Below are 22527 nucleotides of genomic sequence, written 5' to 3'. Positions count from 1 at the left end.
TGTTATAAAGCGTGCAATGAAGCTGCACCAGACTAATCCCTGGAGTGGTGGGGTCATCATATGAAGAACGATCAAATGTGATAACCCTTTCATTTAGAGAAGCGAGGACTGAAAGGTGAACACATTGAAATGCACAACATCATTACCGGTTGAACCAGGGATCCCAGTCTCTGAAACAGGGATGGACTGTCCGGGACTGAGATGAGGGGAAATGTCTCCACTCTGAGGGTGGTGAATGTTTGTAAATCCGCACCACAGAGGGTGGTGAAGACTCAGTGATCGTCCTCACATAAAACAGAGAAAAGCAGATGTGTGGAGACCGAGGGGAATCGAGGAAAAGAGGATCGGGCAGAAGTTTGTGGCTAAGAAGGAGAGCAGCCGCCATTTTGTTGATGGTTAGAAGGGCTGAATGGCCTCCTGCTGCTGTTTCTCACTTAATGATTCAGTGTTCCTGATCAGTGAGGCCGGAGGAATGTGAATAGAAATTAGTGTTTACTGACATAGACTGATTTAAATGAAACCTGCACACTACCGGTTTGGGTCTGAGTTCAGTTTCTGACTGGGATGGGAATCGAAACTCTAACTCTGAGCGCTCTGTGACTTGGGGCTGGAGGGAACGGGACCGGGGAAGATATGGTGGGAAAAACTAAATACGTATCTGGTTTAAATTTGGAAATAATATAGGGAAATAATAAAATAATGTGGAAAATGCGGCGGTGGGAAGGGCAGGGTGTGAAGGGCGAGGAACAGTCAACGGGTGACTTGAGAGACCCTCCACTCGTCACGTGATCCCGTTTTACCGCAGATCGGAAGCATCTTCAGGTTTGTTTCCGAGGCCCCGCCCACCGCCTGATGACGCAATTAGCACATTGCGCATGCTCACATTCCCGGGCTTGGCAGTGCTGTTTTTTCGTTCTTTGTGAAACCGGGTCGGTGGTGAGATCGGGATGGGGAGTAGGTTCTCGCCCCCTTGGACGGGGAGCCGGAGACGGATTATTCTCTGCGGGGCAACACCAACAATTTTCCTTCGGTGAGTATTGAAGCCAGTTCCGATCGGGGAGTTCTGACGTTGGGTAGTGAGTTAACTTTCCTGAACTCAAACAAAGAAAATCTGCAGTTGCTGGAAATGCGAGCAACGCGCACAAAATGCTGGAGGAACTCAGCAGGCCGGGCAGCATCTAGGAGAAGAGTACAGTCGACATAACCGGCCGAAACCCTTCGGCAGGACTGGAGAATAAAAGGTGGGGGTGGGGAAGGGAGAGAGAAACAGAAGGTGATCGGTGAAACCTGAAGGGGGAGGGGATGAACTTTCCCGGACTGGCGGCCTCGCCTCGCTTCCTTCACAGAATCTGTCGGGGTCGGTTCGGTGTGAAGGTCTCACAAGGTCTCTGAGATGAGCCGCCGCTCAGCCCCTGTTGTTCTGGTCCTATTAGCAGGATGACGTAAACATATTTCTATACTGTTACTGACAGAGAATCGTATAATTTGTGTTCCGTGTGTTATCTGAATATACTTGTCTGTGATGCTGCTACAAGTCAGTGTTTCTCTGTACCTGTACCTTCCCCTGCTTGTGCACTTGGCAATAAATTCAACAGGTCCTGAGAAATCTCAGTGAGATTTGATTAGTGATGATCATCTTCGCAGCTCGGTCGGTGGAATGTAAAGAGACAGTACACTGTTAAATGCAAGACCCTGAATAGTGTTGATGATCAGAGGGATCTTGGAGTCCGAGATCATCGCTCCCTGAAAGCGACCGCACAGATTGATCTGCACAGATTAAGAAGGCAAATGGTGTGGTTCTCTTTATCATTGTGTTCAAAAGTCTGGAAGTTGTGTTGCAGCTTTATAAGATTAATTAGGCCACATCTGGAGTGTTTCATACATTTGTGGTCGCTCTCGTTCTCTGAAGCATGTCGGGGCTTTGGAGAGGGCGCAGAAGAGGTTTACCAGGACACTGCCTGGAATAGAGGGCCTGAGCTATAACGAGAGGTTGGACAAACTTGAGTTGTTTTCTCTGGAGACGTGCCGGCTGGTGTGAGACTGAATAGACGTTTATAAGATTACCAAAGGATTAGAAGCAGTGTCTCAGAAAGGCAGCGTCCATTATTAACGAACTCCAGCACCCAGGGCTGCCCTTTTCTCAAAGTTACCATCAAAGAGAGAGAGAGGTACAGAAGCCTGAAGGCACACACTGAGTGATATAGGAACAGTTTCTTCCCCTCTGCCATCTGATAGCCAAATGGGCATTGAACCCTTGAACACGACCTCAATATAAATATATAATATTTCTGCTTTTTGCATGATTTTTAATTTATTCATAGAACAATAGAAACCCTACAGAACAGTACAGGCCCTTTGGCCCACAAAGTCGTGCTGACATGTCCCTACCTTAGAAATTACTATAGTTACCCATTGCCCTCTATTTTTCTAAGTTAGTTTTTCTCCAGTGCCGCCAGGTTCCTATCCAAAAATCTCCGAAAAGACCCTATTATGCCCACTTCCATAAACATTGCCGGCAGCCCATTACACCACTCCCCACCAATCTCTGGCAAAAAAAAAACGCACCCCTGATATCTCCTCTGTACGTACTCCCCAGCAACTTAAACCTGTGCCCTCTTGTGGTAACCAATTCAGCGCTGGGAAAAGGCCTCTGACTATCCACATGATCAATTCCTCTCATAAACTTATATACTTCTATCAGGTCACCTCTCATCCTCTGTCGCTCCAAGGAGAAAAGGCCGAGTTCACTCAACCTATTCTCATAAGGTATGCTCCCCAATCCAGGCAACATCCTTGTAACGTGCCTCTGCACCCTTTCTAAGGTTTCCACATTCTTCCTGTAGTGAGGTGACCAGAATTGAGCACAGTGGAGTGTGACCAGGGTCCTATATAGCTGCAACAAAACCTCTCGGCTCCTAAACTCAATCCCACGATTAATGCACCGTTTGTCGTCTTAACCACAGAGTCAACCTGCATAGTAGGTTTGAGTGTCCTCTGGACTCAGACCCCAAGATCCCGCTGATCCTCCACACTGTGAAGAGGCTTACCATTAATGCTATATTCTGCCATCATGTTTGACCTAATAAATTGAACAACATCAAACTTATCCAGATTGAAATCCATTTGCAACTTCTCAGCCCAGTTTTGCATCCTTTCGGTATCCTACTGTGACCTCTGACAGCCCTCCACACTATCCACAACACCCCCAACATTTGTGTCATCAGCAAATTTACTAATGCATCGCTTCACTTCCTCATCCAAGTCATTTATAACAATCACGATGAGCAATGGTCCCAGATATACATATACTGTAATTCTTATTATTTTATTTTGTGTTTTCTTTTTCTTCTATGTTATGTCTTGCATTGAAATGCTGCTGCAAAGTTAACAAAGTTTACACCACACGCCAGTGATAATAAACCTGATTATGAATCTGTGTGGACAGATAATATATTTTTCCTGGGGGTTGAAATGTCTAATACATTTAAGGTGAGAGGAGATCTGAGCGGCAAGTTTGTCTCTTTCCACAGAAGTGGTGGGTAGCTGGACTCTCTGCCTGGGGGGCGGGGGGGGGACCCCACCAGTCACGTGATCCTGTTTGCCTCTCCCATTTATCCACAGATGTAACTAACTCTTCGCACATGCTCACTGTCTCCGGTTGGGTGGTGTTTTCCTTTCTGCTCAGTGCTGAAGCGGATCGTCTGCGGGATTGGGAAAGGGTCCTCCCCTCCTAGGTCAGGAAGCCCGGGATCAGATCACAGTCTGCGGGCCGAAGATATCGTTTTCCCATCAGTGAGTATTGAGACCGATCCCGAGTGGGGAGATCCAATGTTAGCCATGAGTGCTGAACTGAGGGCCAATTACTCATTTATTTTCCAATTATCTGGGCTCTTCAAAAATATGTAGATGTCACTTAATCTGCATTGAACGATCCAAACCAGGAGCCCAGGCAGTTTATTTCCACAGAGTTGAAATGGGAGACCCACCAACAGGTCACATGAGGCTGTTTAACACAGATCTACCCCGCCCTCTGGTTTGTGACTCAAGATCATGTGGTGTGCGGTCAGAGTCCCCGGATGTGAGGTGATGCTTCCTCCATGTTGTGTTGGGGAATCTGATGTTGGCCACTGAGTCCCGTTAACTTCCCCCAACTTGTCTCACTTCCTGAGCCTCCTTGCATTTGTCTTTGAGCTTTTTGGCTGGTGGGTGAGGAAGGAGAATGCCCCAGCTTGTGGGGATCTTTGATTTCACTACCTGCTTTCCTGAGGGACTGGGAAGTCTAGTGTGAGAATGGTTTCTGTGAAGTGCTGATCTGGACCAAAGGTCTCTGCTGTTCCTCGCAGTCACGGGCAGAGCAGTTACCATGAAAAGCATGAAGTGTCTGAATGGGAAACTTTCTATGGTGTGTTGATAACAATTTGGTGAGGGTTCAAAGTATATATGGCAAAGTTCTTGTTGTTTGTTCTAACTTTGTCATTTTAAGATCCTTTATACAGTAGTGTGTACTATTAATTCAGTATCTGTGTATTGCTGGAGAACCATAATTGATCGTCCTTGATTTCTTCTCCACCTCATTCTATCTGCTCATTCCCTGCCCATCTTGTTCAACCTCTGTCCAGTCTCTCTCCCACCAACATCAGTGACATGCATCAACCATCTGGGTCAACCTTGGTCCACCCTGTATCACACCTCTTCAATGATATATATCGGCAATCATTCTTGTCTTCATTGTGAGGTATTCTTTTACACCTTCGGCCTCGCTGAGTTATTTCCAGAATCAGTTCTTGTCAGCTGGAAAACCAGAGGTTCATCAGGTACCAGTTCTGTTGTGCATTGGTGTGGGAGTGCTATTTTGTGAACTGTGACTGCCTGACACACTTCATCATATTACAGTCAGCAAAGAGTACTGGGAGGGTTTTGTTTGGCTCTAGTCCTGTGATCAGTGTTCCAGCCATATGGAACTGTCGGTGTTTTGGATTTGACTTTGGTTAGTGCTTCTACAGAAGGGGCTGGATGGATGTCCTTCTTCGAGCAGCTGGACATTGGTTGTGGGGAAATCCTGGATTAAACTACCCAGTGTGAGATGTGGGAACAAAGTGTGAGACTCTCAGGGTCGGTGAGTGGCAGATTAAGCTGTGTGAGCCTGTGATGTTGGGTCCTGAGATATCAGTTTTTGATCCAGGTAAAGTGGACCCAGGGATCGAGCTGCTTGGGCTTGTGAGGTGTTGAGTGAGTATTTCTGGTCTGGGATCAGATGTTTGTTTCTGGAATTCCTTTGGAAGCAATGACTGCCAGTCTGAGGAGAGGATGTTCCCATTCCATCCTCACAGGGAGAGGCTGTGAGTAAATGGGCTGTTCCGTGTTTACAACAGTAGAGATAGACCCTGAGTTTGGTGTTCAAACTGTTCTTCGAAATCCCCCCCTCACTGTCTTCTGTCTGTCACTCGGTGGAAATCAGGCAGAATCCCAAGTTGCTGGAGATCTGCAATAAAAACTGAAAATGCTTGAAGTCATTCTGACAAAACATTATTACCCTGAATTGTAAAGTTTGTTCCTCTCCCAAAGCTGTTCCTTACCTGCTGAGAATTTCTGATAATTCTAGTTTCTTTTTATTACATTTACCTTGGAATGGTTTATATTTCCTGAAATTAACCTGGAAATGGAAATGGCACATTCTGTGCTAGTAGAAAAATAAAGAAATCTCAACTTACCCTGTAAATTATCCTGGTATCAATTTATCTCTTATTCCTGGAAATGTGTTCAGTACAATTGCTGCTAACATAGTTTACAAAAATAATCTCAGGAATAATCGATGTTATGTATGAGGAGCATTTGATGGTTCTGAACCTGTGCTCAATGGAGTTCAGAGGGACGGTGGGGGTGGTGGGGGGATGTATGGTTAAGCAAACCTTCCGAATGCTGAAAAGCCTGGATACAGTGGACATGGAGAGGATGTTTCCATTAGACGCAGAGTCTGTGATCTGACAGCACTGTCTCAGAATGAAGATGCTTCCCTTTAAAACTGAGATGAGAAGAATTTTTTGGCTAAGAGATGTCTGATCTGTGGAATTTGTTGCCGCAGAGGTTGGTTGAGGCTGCCATTTTGTATATTTATGACACAAATTAATATATTCATGATTGGTGAGTAGCTCAGGATTACGGGAGGAAGGCAGGAACATGGTGTTGGAATAAAAATCAGCCATGGTAAATGGTAGGGCGGACTAGATGGATCAAATCACATAATTCTGTTCCTGACTGAATGATGGCTCCTTCTTATCCCATATCATTTTGTGATGTGTGAGGGACAATAAAAGATTGTTCACTGAGATCATTATATCTGCATTCATCATTTAAATTTCAGTGAGTTTTTTTCTTAGTAACATTGAGCAGAAATGTTTGGTTCTCCTTTTTAATGTTAACATACTTCATTATCTCTCTGGTTAAAGTTAGACATGCGGTGAGAAGTTTATTTGAAGAAAAACCCCCACTGGAAGCAAACCACAGCTGAAGACTAGGGAACAGCAACAAGTGAATTGGCCCGAGGACTGAGAACAGCAACTGGAGAGAACAACTTTTCATCAAGAGACTCAGATTTCCCAGTGATTCAGTCAGGAGAAAGTTTGGTGAGTCTCATTTACTCATAAACACGTCCTTTGGACATTACGTACCTGTACAAGGGAAGGTAGGAAATAGCTGGAGTGAGACTGAATGTCCCCAGAAGAACCAGTTATGCTTCTGTCAGACCCAGTTGCAATCAGTCCCGGTCTGGTAATGTGCTTCCAGCAGCCCAGCCCTTTAAAACCACTCCCATTCAGTGGAAGCCGAATCCGGATAAAGTACAAACTCTTTGTTCCAAGCACCCGGGGCGTACTCAGTTTGTCACTCAGACAGGAACAGACTGTGAAAGCTCCCACCCTATCCACCAATTCCCCTTACACATTAGATGTATCTGTCCAGATACTCCCCCACACAAGACCGGATGGAGCCAAAGTTATTTACTGTGACAGCCCCTAAAGACAAATTACAAAATAGTCATAATGGCTCACACACACAGAACAGACTGACGCTGTCCTATCTCTACACATGAGTGCACAAGGAGATAAGCATCCTGAAACCGTAGCTCGCTACCCTCAAAAAGAAATATGGCTCAGCATGGCTTAGTACATCTGTTGATCATCAGCAGTTTCTTTCAGAAAAACAGGCTGTTATAGTTTAACGAAGTGTTAACCCTTTTACATACTTTATCATTCCCTTCTTTAGATCATTACATGATCAACAAAGCAGTAACTTTTTTACAGAGAAAGCAACTGAGTACAGCTTTGACTTCTCAGTGGGGAAAAACAACATACATCAGTAATTATAACAATGATATGTACAACTTTTAGGACATAGGATTAGGACTTTGCCCCACATATTACCTTACAGGCCTTTGAAGATCACCATTTCAACCCTTTGGTGAACCCGTGTAAATCCTGCCCTACTTTCTTGATGCTGTCACTCCTTTGCAGTGTGCTCGGAGAGGGATGTAACGTTAGTAGACTCATCAGGGATGCAGGTGCAGCATTCTGTGTCAATAATAGCACAGGTTCCCCCTTTCTCAGCTGGGATAAAATCTAAAGTCGTACGATTCTGTACGACTGTTTGCCAGATTGCAATCATTTCAATGGATGTTTCTGTTACTTGGGCCTGTGTTTCTGTCACAGGGCCCCTGCAGCCTTGTGGCCAGCTCCTGAAGTTCTTATAGCCAAATTGATTATCCCTCATGAATTTCTGGCTACTCCATAGGAGAGAAAAACTATCATCAAAAATCGCTCAGTCTCAGTTATTCCTCTCGGCTCCTGGGCTCCTGCAGATATGGCCAGGATTCATGTTTCCCAGCATAGGAAGTTCCGTTTGGTGGGGCCCTGAGACACCATCCCTCAAAACACTGACAGCCACGGTCATCACAGACTGGACCACAGTTCCTCACTCTCTTCCCCGGGTGTTATTTGAAAAAGCCCAGGCAGATAGTTCCTCACTCTAGTTGAGCAGGATTACTGACATTTGAATCATACTTTTATCATACCGAGGAATTTCAGCACAAACCCAGCAGGCCCCTGGTTCTACCTGCTTGGCATAGGTGTGACAGAGAGACAGAAAGGTGTTAACATGGGGGCCCCTGGGCGCTGGGGTGAGCCCTCTTAAAGACATAAACACGAGCAGCACTGTTACGTACCCAATTGGTTTAAATGAACCAGCAGCTATAGACCACACCTGGAGTCTGGTTTTGATGTTAAAACCACTCTCTTTATTCGTATCTACTTATAATATAACAAATTAAGCAAAATAATCAAAAGTTAAAAAGTGTTATGAGTACACATACGTGTAAATATAACTCCCAAACCTTTGAGCTCAGGGAATACCAAGCTTAAAGTCTTGAGATGGTGAACTATGAAAGTTCAGTTCAGCCATGGAATAAATGACAGGTTAACAGTCGCTGTAGGTTCTATCCGTCGTCGTTCTAAATCTACATACAAATTATCACCAGAAGCAGCTTATCACAGACGTACTGTCTTCAGAAGGAACTACCACACAAGCAAGGGTTGACACACAGGTAGATTCCACAAGGTACTCCCAATCCAGATCCAATACACAAAGTATTACCAACAGTGATTTCCACAGAATATCCCTTCTCACAAGTGGTTACCACATAACACACCCGAATCCGGCTAAGGGTTAACAAAAGTGGTAGCCGCGAGATACTCCAACAACATCCCCATATGGATTATACGAATTATCACCAACAGTGATTGGTCACAAGGGTACCTCTTCAAGTGAATTACCACGCCCAGGCAAGGGTTAGCACAAGTGGTCTTCACAGGATACTCCCAAACCAACAGATCCACTCCTATGGATCAAAGTGACAATCACACATTCAGTACACGCTGGATCAATAGTCAACACACCTTGTGGGCATAGGAGAGTCCAAACAGTGGCCTTTGGCCACTAGGCCCTTTGTTTCGAACCTTCCATCTTCTTTCTTTCTCTCTGGCTGACTGTGTTTGTGACTGTCCTTGCTTAAATAAAACAAACTGTGAGCTATATAAACACAAGCTGCGAACAAGTGTAAACATGCTGCATAGTCAAATAGTTCTGCCTCCCTCTCTCTCTTAGTAAGAATCAAACAGGAGAATATTAGTTTCCTTCGGGGTTGATCGGGATTCGAAAGTTGGGTCCCAAAAATATGTCGAAGCTCGTCACATTCGATTTCGGTCATTGTCAGGCCAATCCATATTATTTGTATTAATAATGTTGGCTAACTTAGTTGGTAAGCATTGGAGCAGTAAGTCATTAATAATGGGTATTTGTCCCCCCAGTTTAAAGGCTTGGTCTCCTGTGAAACTGCCGTAGCAGGCCACAAGTCACATCCAGCCATTCACGCTCCACTTTTAGCGGCTCCCAACCTTTGGAATTCCTTCTGCAGTACATACCTCTATCCCATTCCATTATTCCTCCAACTTGCTGATAATATACTGTTCCACTTTAAACGTATGTCACATCCGGAGCTTTTTCCAGTTAGCCGAGGATTTCCTTCCACGCCGCTGTGCGGTGTTGGGAAATCATGTACAAGGCAAGTTACAGCAGTAGTTTGCCATTGCCTTCTGCTGGGTGAGTTGTTTTGTTTAAGAGATCACCAGCTCTAACCCAGCACGGATGAAAGTGTGCAAGGGAGTCAGCTGGATTCGAACTCGAGACCTCTCGCCTCAAAGTCCAATTCTGAAGCCAGTAGGCCATCAGTGGCATAGCTGGCAAACTTCCATTTTACATCTGCCTTTTCCTTCCATTTCCTTTTCAACGATTTCCACTTCTTTCCTCAGTTCTTTTTCCATATCAGATTTACTGCTTGTTCTCATGAGGTAATAACCCAGGCTCCCCCCCCCCCCCCATCCGAGGCCACATTTTGTTCCCCAATTTCTTACTCAGTGCTGCACTGAACATTTGAAAATCATTTTCCTTGTCCAGAAAACTCTCACACAAAATTGTGTCGGGCTGCTCCTGGCACACTCGTATCAATCGACTGCAATTAACCGATTATCTCTAAGTAATTTATCAGGCACAAAGCCTCCAGCTCAATTAACAATCAGATAAATTTACCCAGCAGGCACCTCCTGCTCAATTGATGAATTTACCTGACATGTCTACTTCCTGCCCACTTAGTAAAGTTTACCCAGTACCGCCTCCTGGCCACTTAGTAAACTTTATCCAATACTGCCTCCTGCCCACTTGGTAAAATTTTTGCCTACCTTATACTAGTCTCCCGACAGATTTTTTTCCCGATCCTGTCAAGGTATGTGATCAGCCTTGGGCAAGGCACCATACATCCAAAGGAACTAACAGTGAGCGACAAATTTAAAATACCTATTGGGCTCCCAGTCAGTCCCCACAGTCCCCAGAGTGGTTCAGCTGCTTACTCAGCCCATCTTCTCAGTGCTCTGTAGATAGAGATCCTGATCATGATGCCAAATGTTAAAGCTGAATCTGAATAAAACTCGAGATACAAGCTTCTTATCGACACCACAGTTTATTGCACATTCTCCTGCAGGAGTTTGAGCCCCAGTTGTCACAGGGAAGGCACGTAAGCACTTCCACTATCTGACAAGTCGACTGACTTAGGTTACAGCCGTATATTTATACACAGTACACCCCATGCATCACTATTTCAAGATGTTATTTGAACTGGTATGCCCACCAAGTGTGTTGCTGCAAATCTTAATTACTTAGATAACAGAGTTTGTTATATTGAGGTTTTAATTATGGATGGATGTACTGTCCACTTATTCCCTTTGCAAAGCCCTGACTTAATTACAAACAGATGTTCATTCCTGTCCTTATCAGTGAGTCCTCCGCCCCTTACTCAAATGAGGGTAGAATGTATAATGGTATCAACTAACAACGGTACAGTATACAATGTTATCAGCTCTCAGTGTGTCTCTCTGCAAGCCACAGAGAACTGGCAATGAGCCTGCCTTAGCTAACCACTGAAGACAGTGTTTACTTCGGTTCAAATATTCATATTTAGTCCCAATTATTCTTTTAGCCAGAGATTACATAGGTTACATAGGTTTTTTTTTATATATCCTCAATTCCTCAGGAGGGTTCAGGGGAAATATTTATGTCCAATATAGAAACTGGTGTTACCTGTGTGTATTGAAGAATGAATTGGGAGAAATTGTTATGGGAAACAGGGAAATGGCAACAGAATTTAATGCGTACTTTAGATCTATCTTCACCAGGGAGGACACAAGCAATCTCCCAGATGTATGGATGGGCCATGGTCATAAGATATCAGAGGAATATCAGAGGGGACAGATTGACATTAGGAAAGAAACTGTGATGAGTAGACTGGTAGGACTGAAGGTTAATAAATCCCCGAGTCCAGATGGTCTGCATCCGAGGGTTCTAAAAGAGGTGGCTCAGGAAATTGTGGATGCATTGGTAATCATTTTCCAATGTTCCTTAGATTCAGGATCAGTTCCTGAAGATTGGAGAGTGGCTAATGTTATCCCACTTTTCAAGAAGGGAGGGAAGGAGAAAATGGAGAACTATCGCCCTGTTAGCCTAACGTCAGTCGTGGGGAAGATGCTTGAGTCCATTATTAAGGATGAAATAGTGGCACATCTTGATGGCAGTAATAGGATTAGGCTGAGCCAGCATGGATTTACCAAGGGCAAATCATGCTTGACTAATCTGTTGGAGTTTTTTGAGGGTGTAACAAGGATGTTAGACGAGGGTAAGCCAGTGGATGTTGTGTACCTAGATTTTCAGAAGGCATTCGATAAGGTGCCACATAGGAGATTGGTGAGTGAAATCAGAGCTCATGGCATTGGGGGCAGGGTTTCAACATGGATAGAAAACTGGTTGGCAGATAGAAAGCAAAGGGTAGCAGTGAATGGGTGTTTCTCGGACTGGCTGGAGGTGACTAGTGGGGTACCACAGGGCTCTGTATTGGGACCACAGCTCTTTACGATTTATGTCAACGATTTAGATGAGGGCATGGAAAACTATATCAGCAAGTTTGCTGACGATACTAAACTGGGCGGCAGTGTGACATGCGAAGAGGACGTTAGGAGAATACAGGGAGACTTGGATAGGCTGTGTGAGTGGGCAGATACTTGGCAGATGTCATTCAATGCGAACAAATGTGAAGTTATCCACTTTGGAAGCAGGAACAAGAGGGCAGAGTATTGTCTGAACGGTGTAGAGTTAGGTAAAGGAGAAATGCAAAGAGACCTAGGAGTCCTAGTTCGTCAGTCAATGAAGGTGAATGAGAAAGTGCAACAGACAGTGAAGAGGGCAAATGGAATGTTGGCCTTTATTACAAGGGGAATTGAGTACAAGAGCAAGGATGTCCTTTTGCATTTGTACATGGCCCTGGTGAGACCACACCTGGAATATTGTGTACAGTTTTGGTCTCCAGGTTTAAGGAAGGACATTCTGGCAATTGAGGAAGTGCAGAGTAGATTCACTAGGTTGATTCCTGGGATGGCAGGGCTGTCTTACGCAGAGAGATTGGAGAGATTGGGCTTGTACACGCTGGAATTGAGGAGATTGAGAGGGGATCTGATTGAAACATATAAGATTATTAAGGGATTGGACAAGATAGAGGCTGGAAATATGTTCCAGATGCTGGGACAGTCCAGTACCAGAGGGCATGGTTTGAGAATTAGGGGTAGGTCATTTAGGACAGAGTTAAGGAAAAACTTCTTCTCCCAGAGAGTTGTGGGGGTCTGGAATGCACTGCCTCAAAAGACGGTGGAGGCCAATTCTCTGGATGCTTTCAAGAAGGAGCTAGATAGATATCTGATGGATAGGGGAATCAAGGGATATGGGGACAAAGCAGGGACTGGGTATTGATAGTGAATGATCAGCCATGATCTCAGAATGGCGGTGCAGACTTGAGGGGCCGAATGGTCTACTTCTGCACCTATTGTCTATTGTGACAATGCAAGAGGTGCTGGAGAATTTGCAAGTGGAAAGACTTGGAGTAATCTTTGCAAACCTGACTTTTTAAAGCATAATTTAGCAAGCAAACCACATATGAACAATGTGCAAAAGCTCTGGTGAGATGATTCTTCATTACTCGTTACAGGCCTGCTACATAGTTTGTGTGAGAGTGCAGATGAATTCCATCAAACCCGGGGGATATCAAAGTATTTATCGACAGTGATTTGCTCGCTGTGAAAATGATTACCTCTCTGTATAAAATTCACTGTGCACATGTCACTGGGCAAAAAAATGCACGGTACTGATTTATGTGCACACTGGTCATTACAAATTAGGGGGGACATTGTGGGAAAGTGGGGAGACCTCCAGTGTCCCTTATGCCCCCACCTACAAGGTGTGCATCCAGCTGCAGCTTGTAACCCTGCACTTTAAGGAGTTGGAACTGGAAATGGATGAATTCCGGATCATCCAGGAGTTGGAGCAGGAGATAGATATGACATGAAGAAAGGTGAGTTACACACAAGGTGCAGGACACAGAAAACTGGGCGAGAGTCAGGAAGCGGAATAAAGTTAAATAGCCATCACAGAGAACTCTTGTTGTCATCCCACACAACAACAGGTGGAACACTTTAGAAACTGTTGGGGTGGGGAGGGTAGATTACCTGACAGAGAAAAGTCAAAGGGGTGATAGTAAATTCATTAGTTAGGGGAACAGAACAGGAGGGGACTGATATCCTAGTGGTAAGGCTTGCTAGTGCTGGTGTGGGTGGAGAGTGTGATGTGGTTAAAATAAGTTGCTGGGGAAATGGGAGCCAGAATGACAGAACAGATAGTGGAGAGGGTGAATTGAATTGAATTGACTTTATTCGATACATCCTTGCTGCACATGAGGAGTAGAAATATTTACATTACATCTTCACCAAAATGTGCAATGTGTAATTAATAGTAACTTATAATAGTTAGTTTGTACATAGGACAGTCAGTATAACATTGAAATGCAATTGTATCAGCATGAATTAATCAGTTTGATGGCCTAGTAGAAGATGATGACCCAGAACCTGTTGGTCCTTTTTCTGTGGTACCGTTTCCTGGATGGTAGCAGCAGGAACAGTTTGTGGTTGTGGTGAATTTGGCCCCCGATATCCTTTGGGCCTTTTGACACACTTGTCCCTGTAAATGTCCTGAATAGTGGAAAGTTCACATCTACAGATGCGCTGGGGTGTCTGCACCACTCTCTGCAGTTTCCTGCGATTAATGGAAGCACAGTTCCCATACCAGGCAGTGATGCAGCCAGTCAGGATGCTCTCAATTGTGTCCCTGTAGAAAGTCCTTAGGATTTCGGGTCCCCGTCCCCAACTTCTTCAACCATCTGAGGTGAAAGAGGTGCTGCTGTGCTCTTTTCACAACACAGCCAGTATGTACAGACAATGTGAGATCCTTGGTGATGTTTATGCTGACAAATTTAAAGCTGTTCACCTTCTTAACCCCAGATCCATTGATGTCAACAGGGGTTAGCCTGTCTCCAGTCCTCCTGTAATCCACAATCAGCTCCTTTGTTTATGTGACAATGTGGGAGAGTTTGTTATCTTGACACCAGTCAGATGTTGTTCAGACCTCAGATAGAGTCAGCAATCAAATGGTTGAGCATGGTGCGATGAATGTGCTGAGCTGTGTATATCATAATGCAAGAAGCCTCGTAGGAAAGCCAGATGAGCTCAGGACAGGGAATTATGATACTGTAGCCATTATTGGAATTTGGTTGCTCCCAACAATCTGAGGGATTTAGAGGAACAACTTTGTAGAGAGATTGCAGACAATGCCAATAAACAAAGGTTGATTCAGTAAGTGATTCTAACTTTACATATATAGACTGGACTCCCATATTGTAAAAGGACTAGATGGGGTAAAGTTTGTCAAATGTGCCCTTAATCAGTACGTGGAATTTCTGATATAGAAGTGTACAATAAGCTGTTAGGAAATGATCCAGGGCTGGTGACAGAATTTGTGTTCATAATGCCATGAAATTCAAAGTAAATATGGAAAAAGAGAGGTCTGGACCATGGGTTGAGATTCTAAATTGGAGAAAGATCAATTTTGATGGTATCAGAAACATCTGACAAGTGTGGTTTGGAACAGGCTCGTTCCTGGCAACACAGTTCTTGTAAGTGGAAGGCCTTCAGAAGTAAAATTTTGAGGGTGTGGGGTTTGTATGTGCCTGCCAAAATAAAAGTTGAAAAGTTACAGGTGCAGGGAACCTTGCTTTTCAAGAGATATTGAGGCCCCGGATATTTTGTTCCTCCAAATGCTTCAGACTGTTGGGTGCTACCAAGACCCATTAATGACGACAATATCAGGATTCCACACCCTGAGCTCATCTGGCTTTTTTTTTTAAGTTTTCTGCTGTTGGTTTCTAAAAGCTTCCCAATAGTCTTTGCTCTTTTGTTTGCCCACTCTTTGGCTTTTATGTTGGCTTTGGCTTCTCATTTCAGTCACGGATATGTCCTCCTGCCTTTCCAATGCTTCCACTTCTTTGGGATGTATCGATCACTCAGCTCCCGAATTGCTCCAGAATCTCCAGCCATTGCTGTTCCGTTGTCACTCCTACCTTTTCCCTTCCAAACAAGTTTGGCCAGCATCTCTATCACAGAAACATGGAGAAGTTCAGTCCAGAACCAGGATATTTGGCCCATCTAGACAATGCCAAAAAACATTTAAGCGGTCTAATGCAACTACCTGCACCGGGACCATCACCCTCCATACTCCTACCACCCAGGGTCCCATCCAAGCTTCCTTTAACTGGTGAAACTGAGCTGATTTTCACTACTTATATTCATCTCATTCCACACTGTCATGACCAGTGAAGAGCTTTTCCACATGTTCCCATTAAATTTTCACCTTCCCCACTTACCCATGACCTCTGGTTGTCATCCCACACAACCTCAGTGGAAAAAGCTGCTTGCATTTATCCTATCTATACCCTCATAATGTTGTGTACTTCTAAGAAATCCTCAAACCAGTGTACACTTTCCTTGTTTATGTTTCGAGCCATTTTCAGGTGTATAAGATGATGAGGGGCATTGATCGTGTGGATAGCCAGAGTTTTTTTTTCCCCAGGTCTGAAATGGCTAACACGAGTGGACATTAGTTTTAAGGTGCTTGGAAATAGATACCGAGGGGATGTCAGAGGTAAGTTTTTTACACAGAGAGTGGTGGGTGTGTGGAATGCACTGCTGGCTATTTGTGTGAGAGTGTTTCAGTTACTGTGGGGCCAGGCACCCATGCAGCTCAGTGGGAACAGGGAATAATGCCAATGGAGAGAGTCAAACTGAGGCAGGTCACAGATTGGAGATGGAAAAAATGCCCCATTCTTATAGAGACAGGAAGAACATCAGAGCATTCAATGCTCATTGCAGATACCAGCACTCTGCCCAGTTAGAAGATGATTTCTCCATCCAACTTGGATTGAACCTCACTGTAACAGTGTGATGTCAGATCATACCTTGACAACTCAAGTGATCTCATCTGAAATGTTATTCTACACCCACTGATGGATTTTTAAAATCTTTTTACAGGTTACAAATGACAAGAAATTTGTCTACTGAAATCTCAAATACAGTTTTGCTGTCTCTGTCCAGATATTTAAGAAATGGAGCAAGGGATTCACTCGATCATCCTTTCTGCTCAAACTGTGGGGAGGGATTCACTCTGTCATCTGACTTACTGGCATGTCCATCATTCTAATCAGGGGGGAAACCATTCATCTGCTCAGACAGTGGGAATGGATTCAGTCAGTCATTTCAACTGAATGTATGTCAGCAAGTTTACACTGGCAAGGCCATTCACCTGTGCTGTGTGTGAGAAGGGATTCAGTCAGTCTTCCCACCTGTGGACACTCCAGTCAGTTCACACTGGGCAGAGGCTGGTCATATGTTGAATTTGTGGGGGAAGGATTCACTCGGTCATCTGTCCTAATGGCTCACAAGCGAGTTCTCACCAGGGAGCGGCCGTTTACCTGTTCGGACTGTGGGAAGGGATTCACTCAGTCATCTGAACTGAAGGTACATCAGAGAGTTCACACTGGGGAGAGGCCATTCACCTGCTCGGTCTGTGGGAAGGGATTCACCACATCATCTCACCTACTGATTCACCAGTCAGTTCACACTGCAGTGAGAGATTTCACCTGCTCAGTCTGTGGGAAGACATTCACTCGGTCATCTAACCTACAGAGACACCAGCAAGTTCACACTGGGGAGAAGCTGTTCACCTGCTCAGACTGTGGGAAGGGATTCACTCGATCATTCAACCTACAGAGTCACCAGCGAGTTCACACTGGGGAGTGGCTGTTCACTTGCTCAGACTGTGGGAAGGGATTCACTCAGGCATCTCACCTACAGAGACACCAGTCAGTTCACACTGGGGAGAAGCCATTCACCTGCTCATTCTGTGGAAAGACATTCACTCAGTCATCCAACCTACAGACACACCAGCGAGTTCACACTGGGGAGAAGCCGTTCACTTGCTCAGACTGTGGAAAGGGATTCACACAGTTAGGTAGCCTACAAGCACACCAGTTAGTTCACACTGGGGAGCAGCCGTTCACCTGCTCAGACTGTGGGAAGCGATTCACCACATCATCTCACCTGGTGACTCACCAGTCAGTTCACACTGCAGTGAGGGATTTCATCTGTTCAGTCTGTGGGAAGAGATTCACTCAGTCATCTAACCTACAGAGACACCAGCAAGTTCACACTGGGGAGAAGCTGTTCACCTGCCCAGACTGTGGGAAAGGATTCACTCGATCATTCAACCTACAGAGTCACCAGCGAGTTCACACGGGGGAGAGGCTGTTCACCTGCTCAGACTGTGGGAAGGGATTCACTCAGGCATCACACCTACGGAGACACCAGTCAGTTCACACTGGGGAGAAGCCATTCACCTGCTCAGTCTGTGGAAAGACATTCACTCAGTCATCCAACCTACAGACACACCAGCGAGTTCACACTGGGAAGAGGCCATTCACCTGCTCAGACTGTGGGAAGGGATTCACCACATCATCTCACCTAGTGACACACCAGTCAGTTCACACTGCAGAGAGGGATTTCACCCTCTCAGATAGTGAGAAGGGATTCACTTAGTCATCTGATCTGCAGGCACACCAGTGAGATCCACTGGGGAAAGGCCGTCGACCTGTGAATGTGGGAAGGCTTTCACACGATCATCTCATCTATTAGAACACCAGCGAGTTCACACCACTGATCGTCTGCTCAGACTTTGGGGAGAGATTCTCTCAACCGTCTCCACCAAGGCTGCATCATTATGTTCCACTGGGGAGGGGCCATTCACCTGTTGTGAATATGGGAAGGGATTCACTCAATAATCTAACCTTGTAACACATGACCGGGTTGACATTGGGGAGAAAGTTTCAATAAGCTGCAGGCTGAATGCATCCCCATTGCTGAATGCAATTTCGAGAGTGACTGGGGGAGTCTAGTACAAGAGGGCATGACTTGTGGTTTGCAGGGGACCCATTCAGAACAGAGAATCAGAGAATTTTTTTTGTCAGAGGGTGATGGATCTGTGGAATTTGTTGCCACGGGCAGCAGTGGAGGCCAAGTCATTGGATGTGTTTAATGCAGAGATTGATAGGTATCTGAGTAGTCAGGGCATCCAAGGTTATGGTGAGAAGGTGGGGGAATGGGACTGAAGGGCAGATTGGATCCACTCATGATGAAATTGTGCAGCAGACTCGATGGGCCGAATGGCCAACTCTGCTCCTTTGTCTTATGGTCTTATGTGATTATTTTTTCTCATGTGCGTTATTCCTCTTCCTCCTTCTGTCCAAGGAAGTGTTAATCTAGGTGGGTTTGAGTGTAAGTAGTCTTTTCTAAACTTGTCATTTCTGTTCTTACTTATCTTTGTAAAATTTACTGATTGAAATGGGACTAAGATATTTTCATTAAAAAAAGTCAATGTCGGTATTGATGGAAGTGTTTATTGCCTTTGTTGTATTTGTTGAGCATAGAGCTCTGTTCCACAGTTTTTTAAAGCCTTGAAATAAATTTTGTCAAAGGTTTTCCCAATATTGCACTACATTCTGTTGTTTTTGCTTGTTGATTTTCCAGATACGTTGTTATCACGAGTCCCAAAGAAGGGTCACGGCCGGAAATGTTGATTCCCATCCATAAATGCTGCCTGACCTGCTGAACTTCTCCAGCACTTTGTGTGAATTTCTCTTGATTTCTTGCATCTGCAGGTTCCCCTGTTTCCCAGATATTTATATGTTTAGTGAAATAACAAGCCAGTAGTGGGGTTGTGTGGCTCTGTTGGTAAAATATTAAATAAAATCATTAGATAAGAGGAGGCCATAGGGTTGGGTAGAGTAGAATCTGTGGGTAGAAATAAGGAACAGCAAACGTACAAAAAGATCCTTGAATGGAATTGTATAGTGGCCCCAAAACATCATGTGGTCCACAATTTACAATGAGAGATAGAAAATGAGTGCCAAAAGAGCAATGTTACAATATTCATGGGGGATTGTCATGCAGGTGATTAGGAAAATCAGGATGGTGTTGGTCTCAAGAGGAGGAATTCCTAGATTGCCTACAAGATGCTTTTTTAGAGCAGCTCGTGGTTGAGCCCACTTGGGGATCAGCTATTCTGGATTGGGTGATGTAACAAACCGGAATTAATTAGGTCACTTAATTTCAAGGAACCCTTTGGGACAAGTGATCTTAATATGATCAAATTCACCCCGACATTAGAGAAGGAGAAACTAATGTCAGATATGAATAAAAATATAATTTGAGAGGCCTGAGAGAAAATTTGGTCAAAATTGATTTGGAAAGAACATGGGCAGGGATGAAAACAAAGCAGCAATGGCTGGAATTTCTGGAAGTGACGGGATATACACATCACAAAGAGGAAGTAGTATTCTAAAGGTAAGGTGACAAAACCGTAGCTGCTAAGAGAAACCAAAGACAACATAAAGACGAAAGAGGGCACAGAACAAAAGTCACCAGGCAGTTAGAGAATTGGGAAGTTTTAAAAATGAACAGAATGCAACTAAAATCATTAAGAAGGAAAAGATGGAATACTTAGGTGAGCTAGCCAGTAATATTAAAGAGGATACCATTTTTAATTTCAGGTACATATAATGTAAAAGTGAAACAGAAATGGATATCAAGCCACTGGAGAATGATGCTGGAGAGGGAATAATGGGGAGAGGGTGAAAGGTGATGGCTGATGAACTGAATAAGTATCGTACTCTTTGGAAGACACTGGCAGGAGTATGGAAGTCCCAGATGTCAGTGGTCAGAATGTGCAATGTCACGTTACTCAGGAGTAAGTAGAAGGAAAGGCAATGGGCTGTGATTTTTTTTAATGGAAGGAGAAATCGATATTCATGCCTTCAGGTTGGAGCTATGCAGTTGGAATATGATGTGTTTCTCTTCAACCCTGAGGGTGTCAAGTGGATCAACTCCTGCCATTGCTATTCTGCCATCATCCCTGCCAGTGTACCCTTCCAATCAATTTTGGTAAGCTCTTCTCCAGTGCCTCTGTAGTTCCCCTCACTCCACTAATAATGATGCATCTTGTTTTACATTTCCCCTCTCAAAGTGAAGGGTGAATTCAGTCATGTTATTATCATTATCACCTGCTCCCTTTACCAAAAGCTCCCCAATCAAATTTGGTTCATTCCAGAATTAACTTTTCCGCAGTGGGCACAATTGCAAAGGAAAGGTAGGTCACATCCGGGATTTTCAATTTAGCGGGCGATTTCCTCTGACGTATTGGGAAATCGTGTGCGAGGCTAGTTACAGCAATGGCTTCTCATTGTTGTATTTGCCTTCTGCCGGGTGAGATATTTTTTAAGAGATCATCAGCTCTTAAACCAGCATGGATGTAGAGCATGCAAGGGTGCCGGCTGGATTCGAACTCAGGACCTCCTGCCACTGATGCCACTACGCCACCAGCCGGCTGCACAATCCCAATCTGTTCTGAAAGGCATCTCATTGGTATTTTCCAAATTCCCTCTCTTGAGATCAAGCACCAATCTAATTTTCACAATCAACCTTCACCCATCCGACTCATGGACTATTTGTCTCTCTTCCATCGGGGGTAGATATGCAGCGTCCTCACCAGGACTACCAGCCTCCGGGACAGCTACTTTTCCCAAGCAGTAAAGCTGATAAATATCTCTACCCTCTAACCCAGCCTTCCGCAACACCAAACATCTCTGCTTTATCGTTTCCTGTCTGTCATCTTAAATGCAGGCATCCTATGCCGAGCATCACTTTATGAACATACCATCAATCCATGCACAGTATATAAGCCGTGGATATATGTTGTTACTGTTGTGTTTCTGTGTTGCATTGGAACCGGAGTAATAATTATTTCGACCTCATTTACATGTGTCTGCTGGAAATGGAATTAAACAACCCTGAATCTTGAATAAACATTTCAGCAGGCTGAAGCGTCACATTTTTGTCTCTCAGCGTTATTGCGGCAGAGCGCCACCTGGTGACAATGGAGTCCACTGTTACGAATGTGCCACAACTCTGAGGGGCCGAAGGGTACAAAGTAGCCCCCTCATTTTTGAGAATCGCAAGATCGCTATTAATTCGGGTCTGGGACCCAGGAAATGAGAGAGAGACGTCCAGAATACACACGGTTTGGAATGTGTCCTGGCCTCCACAAGACAAAGCCACGGATAACGGCCATTGTCTCTGGGAGACGGAATTGTGTATTGAGTACTGAACTATTCATTGAAGCCCTCAGGGAATGACCAGAGTGGGCTGGTTGAGGGATTGCATCATCCCAACCTGATTGACATCTGAATCCCCGTGAGTAAGGATAAAAGAGGGTCTGGGGAACAACCCCTTCAGACGCACCAGGAGAAACGCTAGGAATCCCGTGACAGCGTTTAATAGCGACAGCCGGTGGGGCTCGCGTGCGTCCTTTCCCTTGCCTGGGTTGGCGGGCTCACCACGGAAGAACGGCTTAGCTAAACGACTGGCTACACCAACGGAACTCTCAATGGATCGAAATCATAAAAAGGAAAAGCTGGCAAGTTTCTAAAAATCTCTCTCTTGACTCCAACCAAAGGCTGCAGCCTGAATGAACTGAGTGACTTTTATATTTCCATCGGACAATACATTATCCCCTAGACAACGAAAGAGCTATTTCTTAATGATTATTATTATACCCGCACTTTTAGATTTAGTATTGACGACGTATATTATCTGTATGTTTGCATTGATATTATTTTTGTGTATTTTTTTCTAATAAATACTGTTAAAAATAGTACCATCAGACTTCAACGGAGCTCTCTATCTTTGCTGGTAAGTGACCCAGTTACGGGGTTCGTAACACCGCAAATCAGGGGGTCCTGTTATTGTGGTAAATCACCACGATAAGAAGGGGTGTCGGGGCTGGACGCCAACTGCAAGTAGATGAAGTGCCAGAGATGTACCTAACCTCACCACTGGTCAGGGTCCTAAACAGTCCTTCCATTTGAGGCAACTTTTCAACATCCTGCTTGTT

General features: G+C 44.6%; 1 protein-coding gene across 9 annotated transcripts; it reads left to right on the top strand.

Moving 5' to 3' along the window:
- The first annotated feature begins 869 nt into the window (after nt 1–869).
- On the top strand, nt 870–22290 carry LOC132386388 (gastrula zinc finger protein XlCGF57.1-like). Of its 9 annotated transcripts, none has more exons than XM_059958641.1 (5): nt 870–1030; nt 3622–3792; nt 6451–6623; nt 16099–16170; nt 16557–19076. In XM_059958641.1, the coding sequence occupies exon 5, from the start codon at nt 16710–16712 to the stop codon at nt 18117–18119; it is 1410 nt and encodes a 469-aa protein (XP_059814624.1). In that variant the 5' UTR covers nt 870–1030; nt 3622–3792; nt 6451–6623; nt 16099–16170; nt 16557–16709; the 3' UTR covers nt 18120–19076. The 9 variants fall into 9 exon arrangements, 5 of the variants coding, with proteins under 5 accessions (XP_059814624.1, XP_059814622.1, XP_059814623.1 ...); XM_059958639.1 differs by having other exon boundaries at nt 6447–6623; XR_009509507.1 differs by lacking the exons at nt 3622–3792; nt 16557–19076 and adding an exon at nt 21480–22290 and having other exon boundaries at nt 6447–6623.
- The last annotated feature ends 237 nt before the right edge of the window (nt 22291–22527 follow it).

The sequence above is a fragment of the Hypanus sabinus genome, unplaced genomic scaffold (assembly GCF_030144855.1).
Source record: "Hypanus sabinus isolate sHypSab1 unplaced genomic scaffold, sHypSab1.hap1 scaffold_1138, whole genome shotgun sequence".
Lineage (NCBI taxonomy): Eukaryota > Metazoa > Chordata > Chondrichthyes > Myliobatiformes > Dasyatidae > Hypanus > Hypanus sabinus.
Note: the sequence above shows the minus strand (reverse complement) of the source record. Positions and strands in the feature narration are given on the sequence as shown.

What these genes read in the sequence shown, in the direction of transcription:
- LOC132386388 (XM_059958640.1), top strand. Translation starts at nt 16,710, where the DNA reads ATGTCCATCATTCTAATCAGGGGGGAAACCATTCATCTGCTCAGACAG.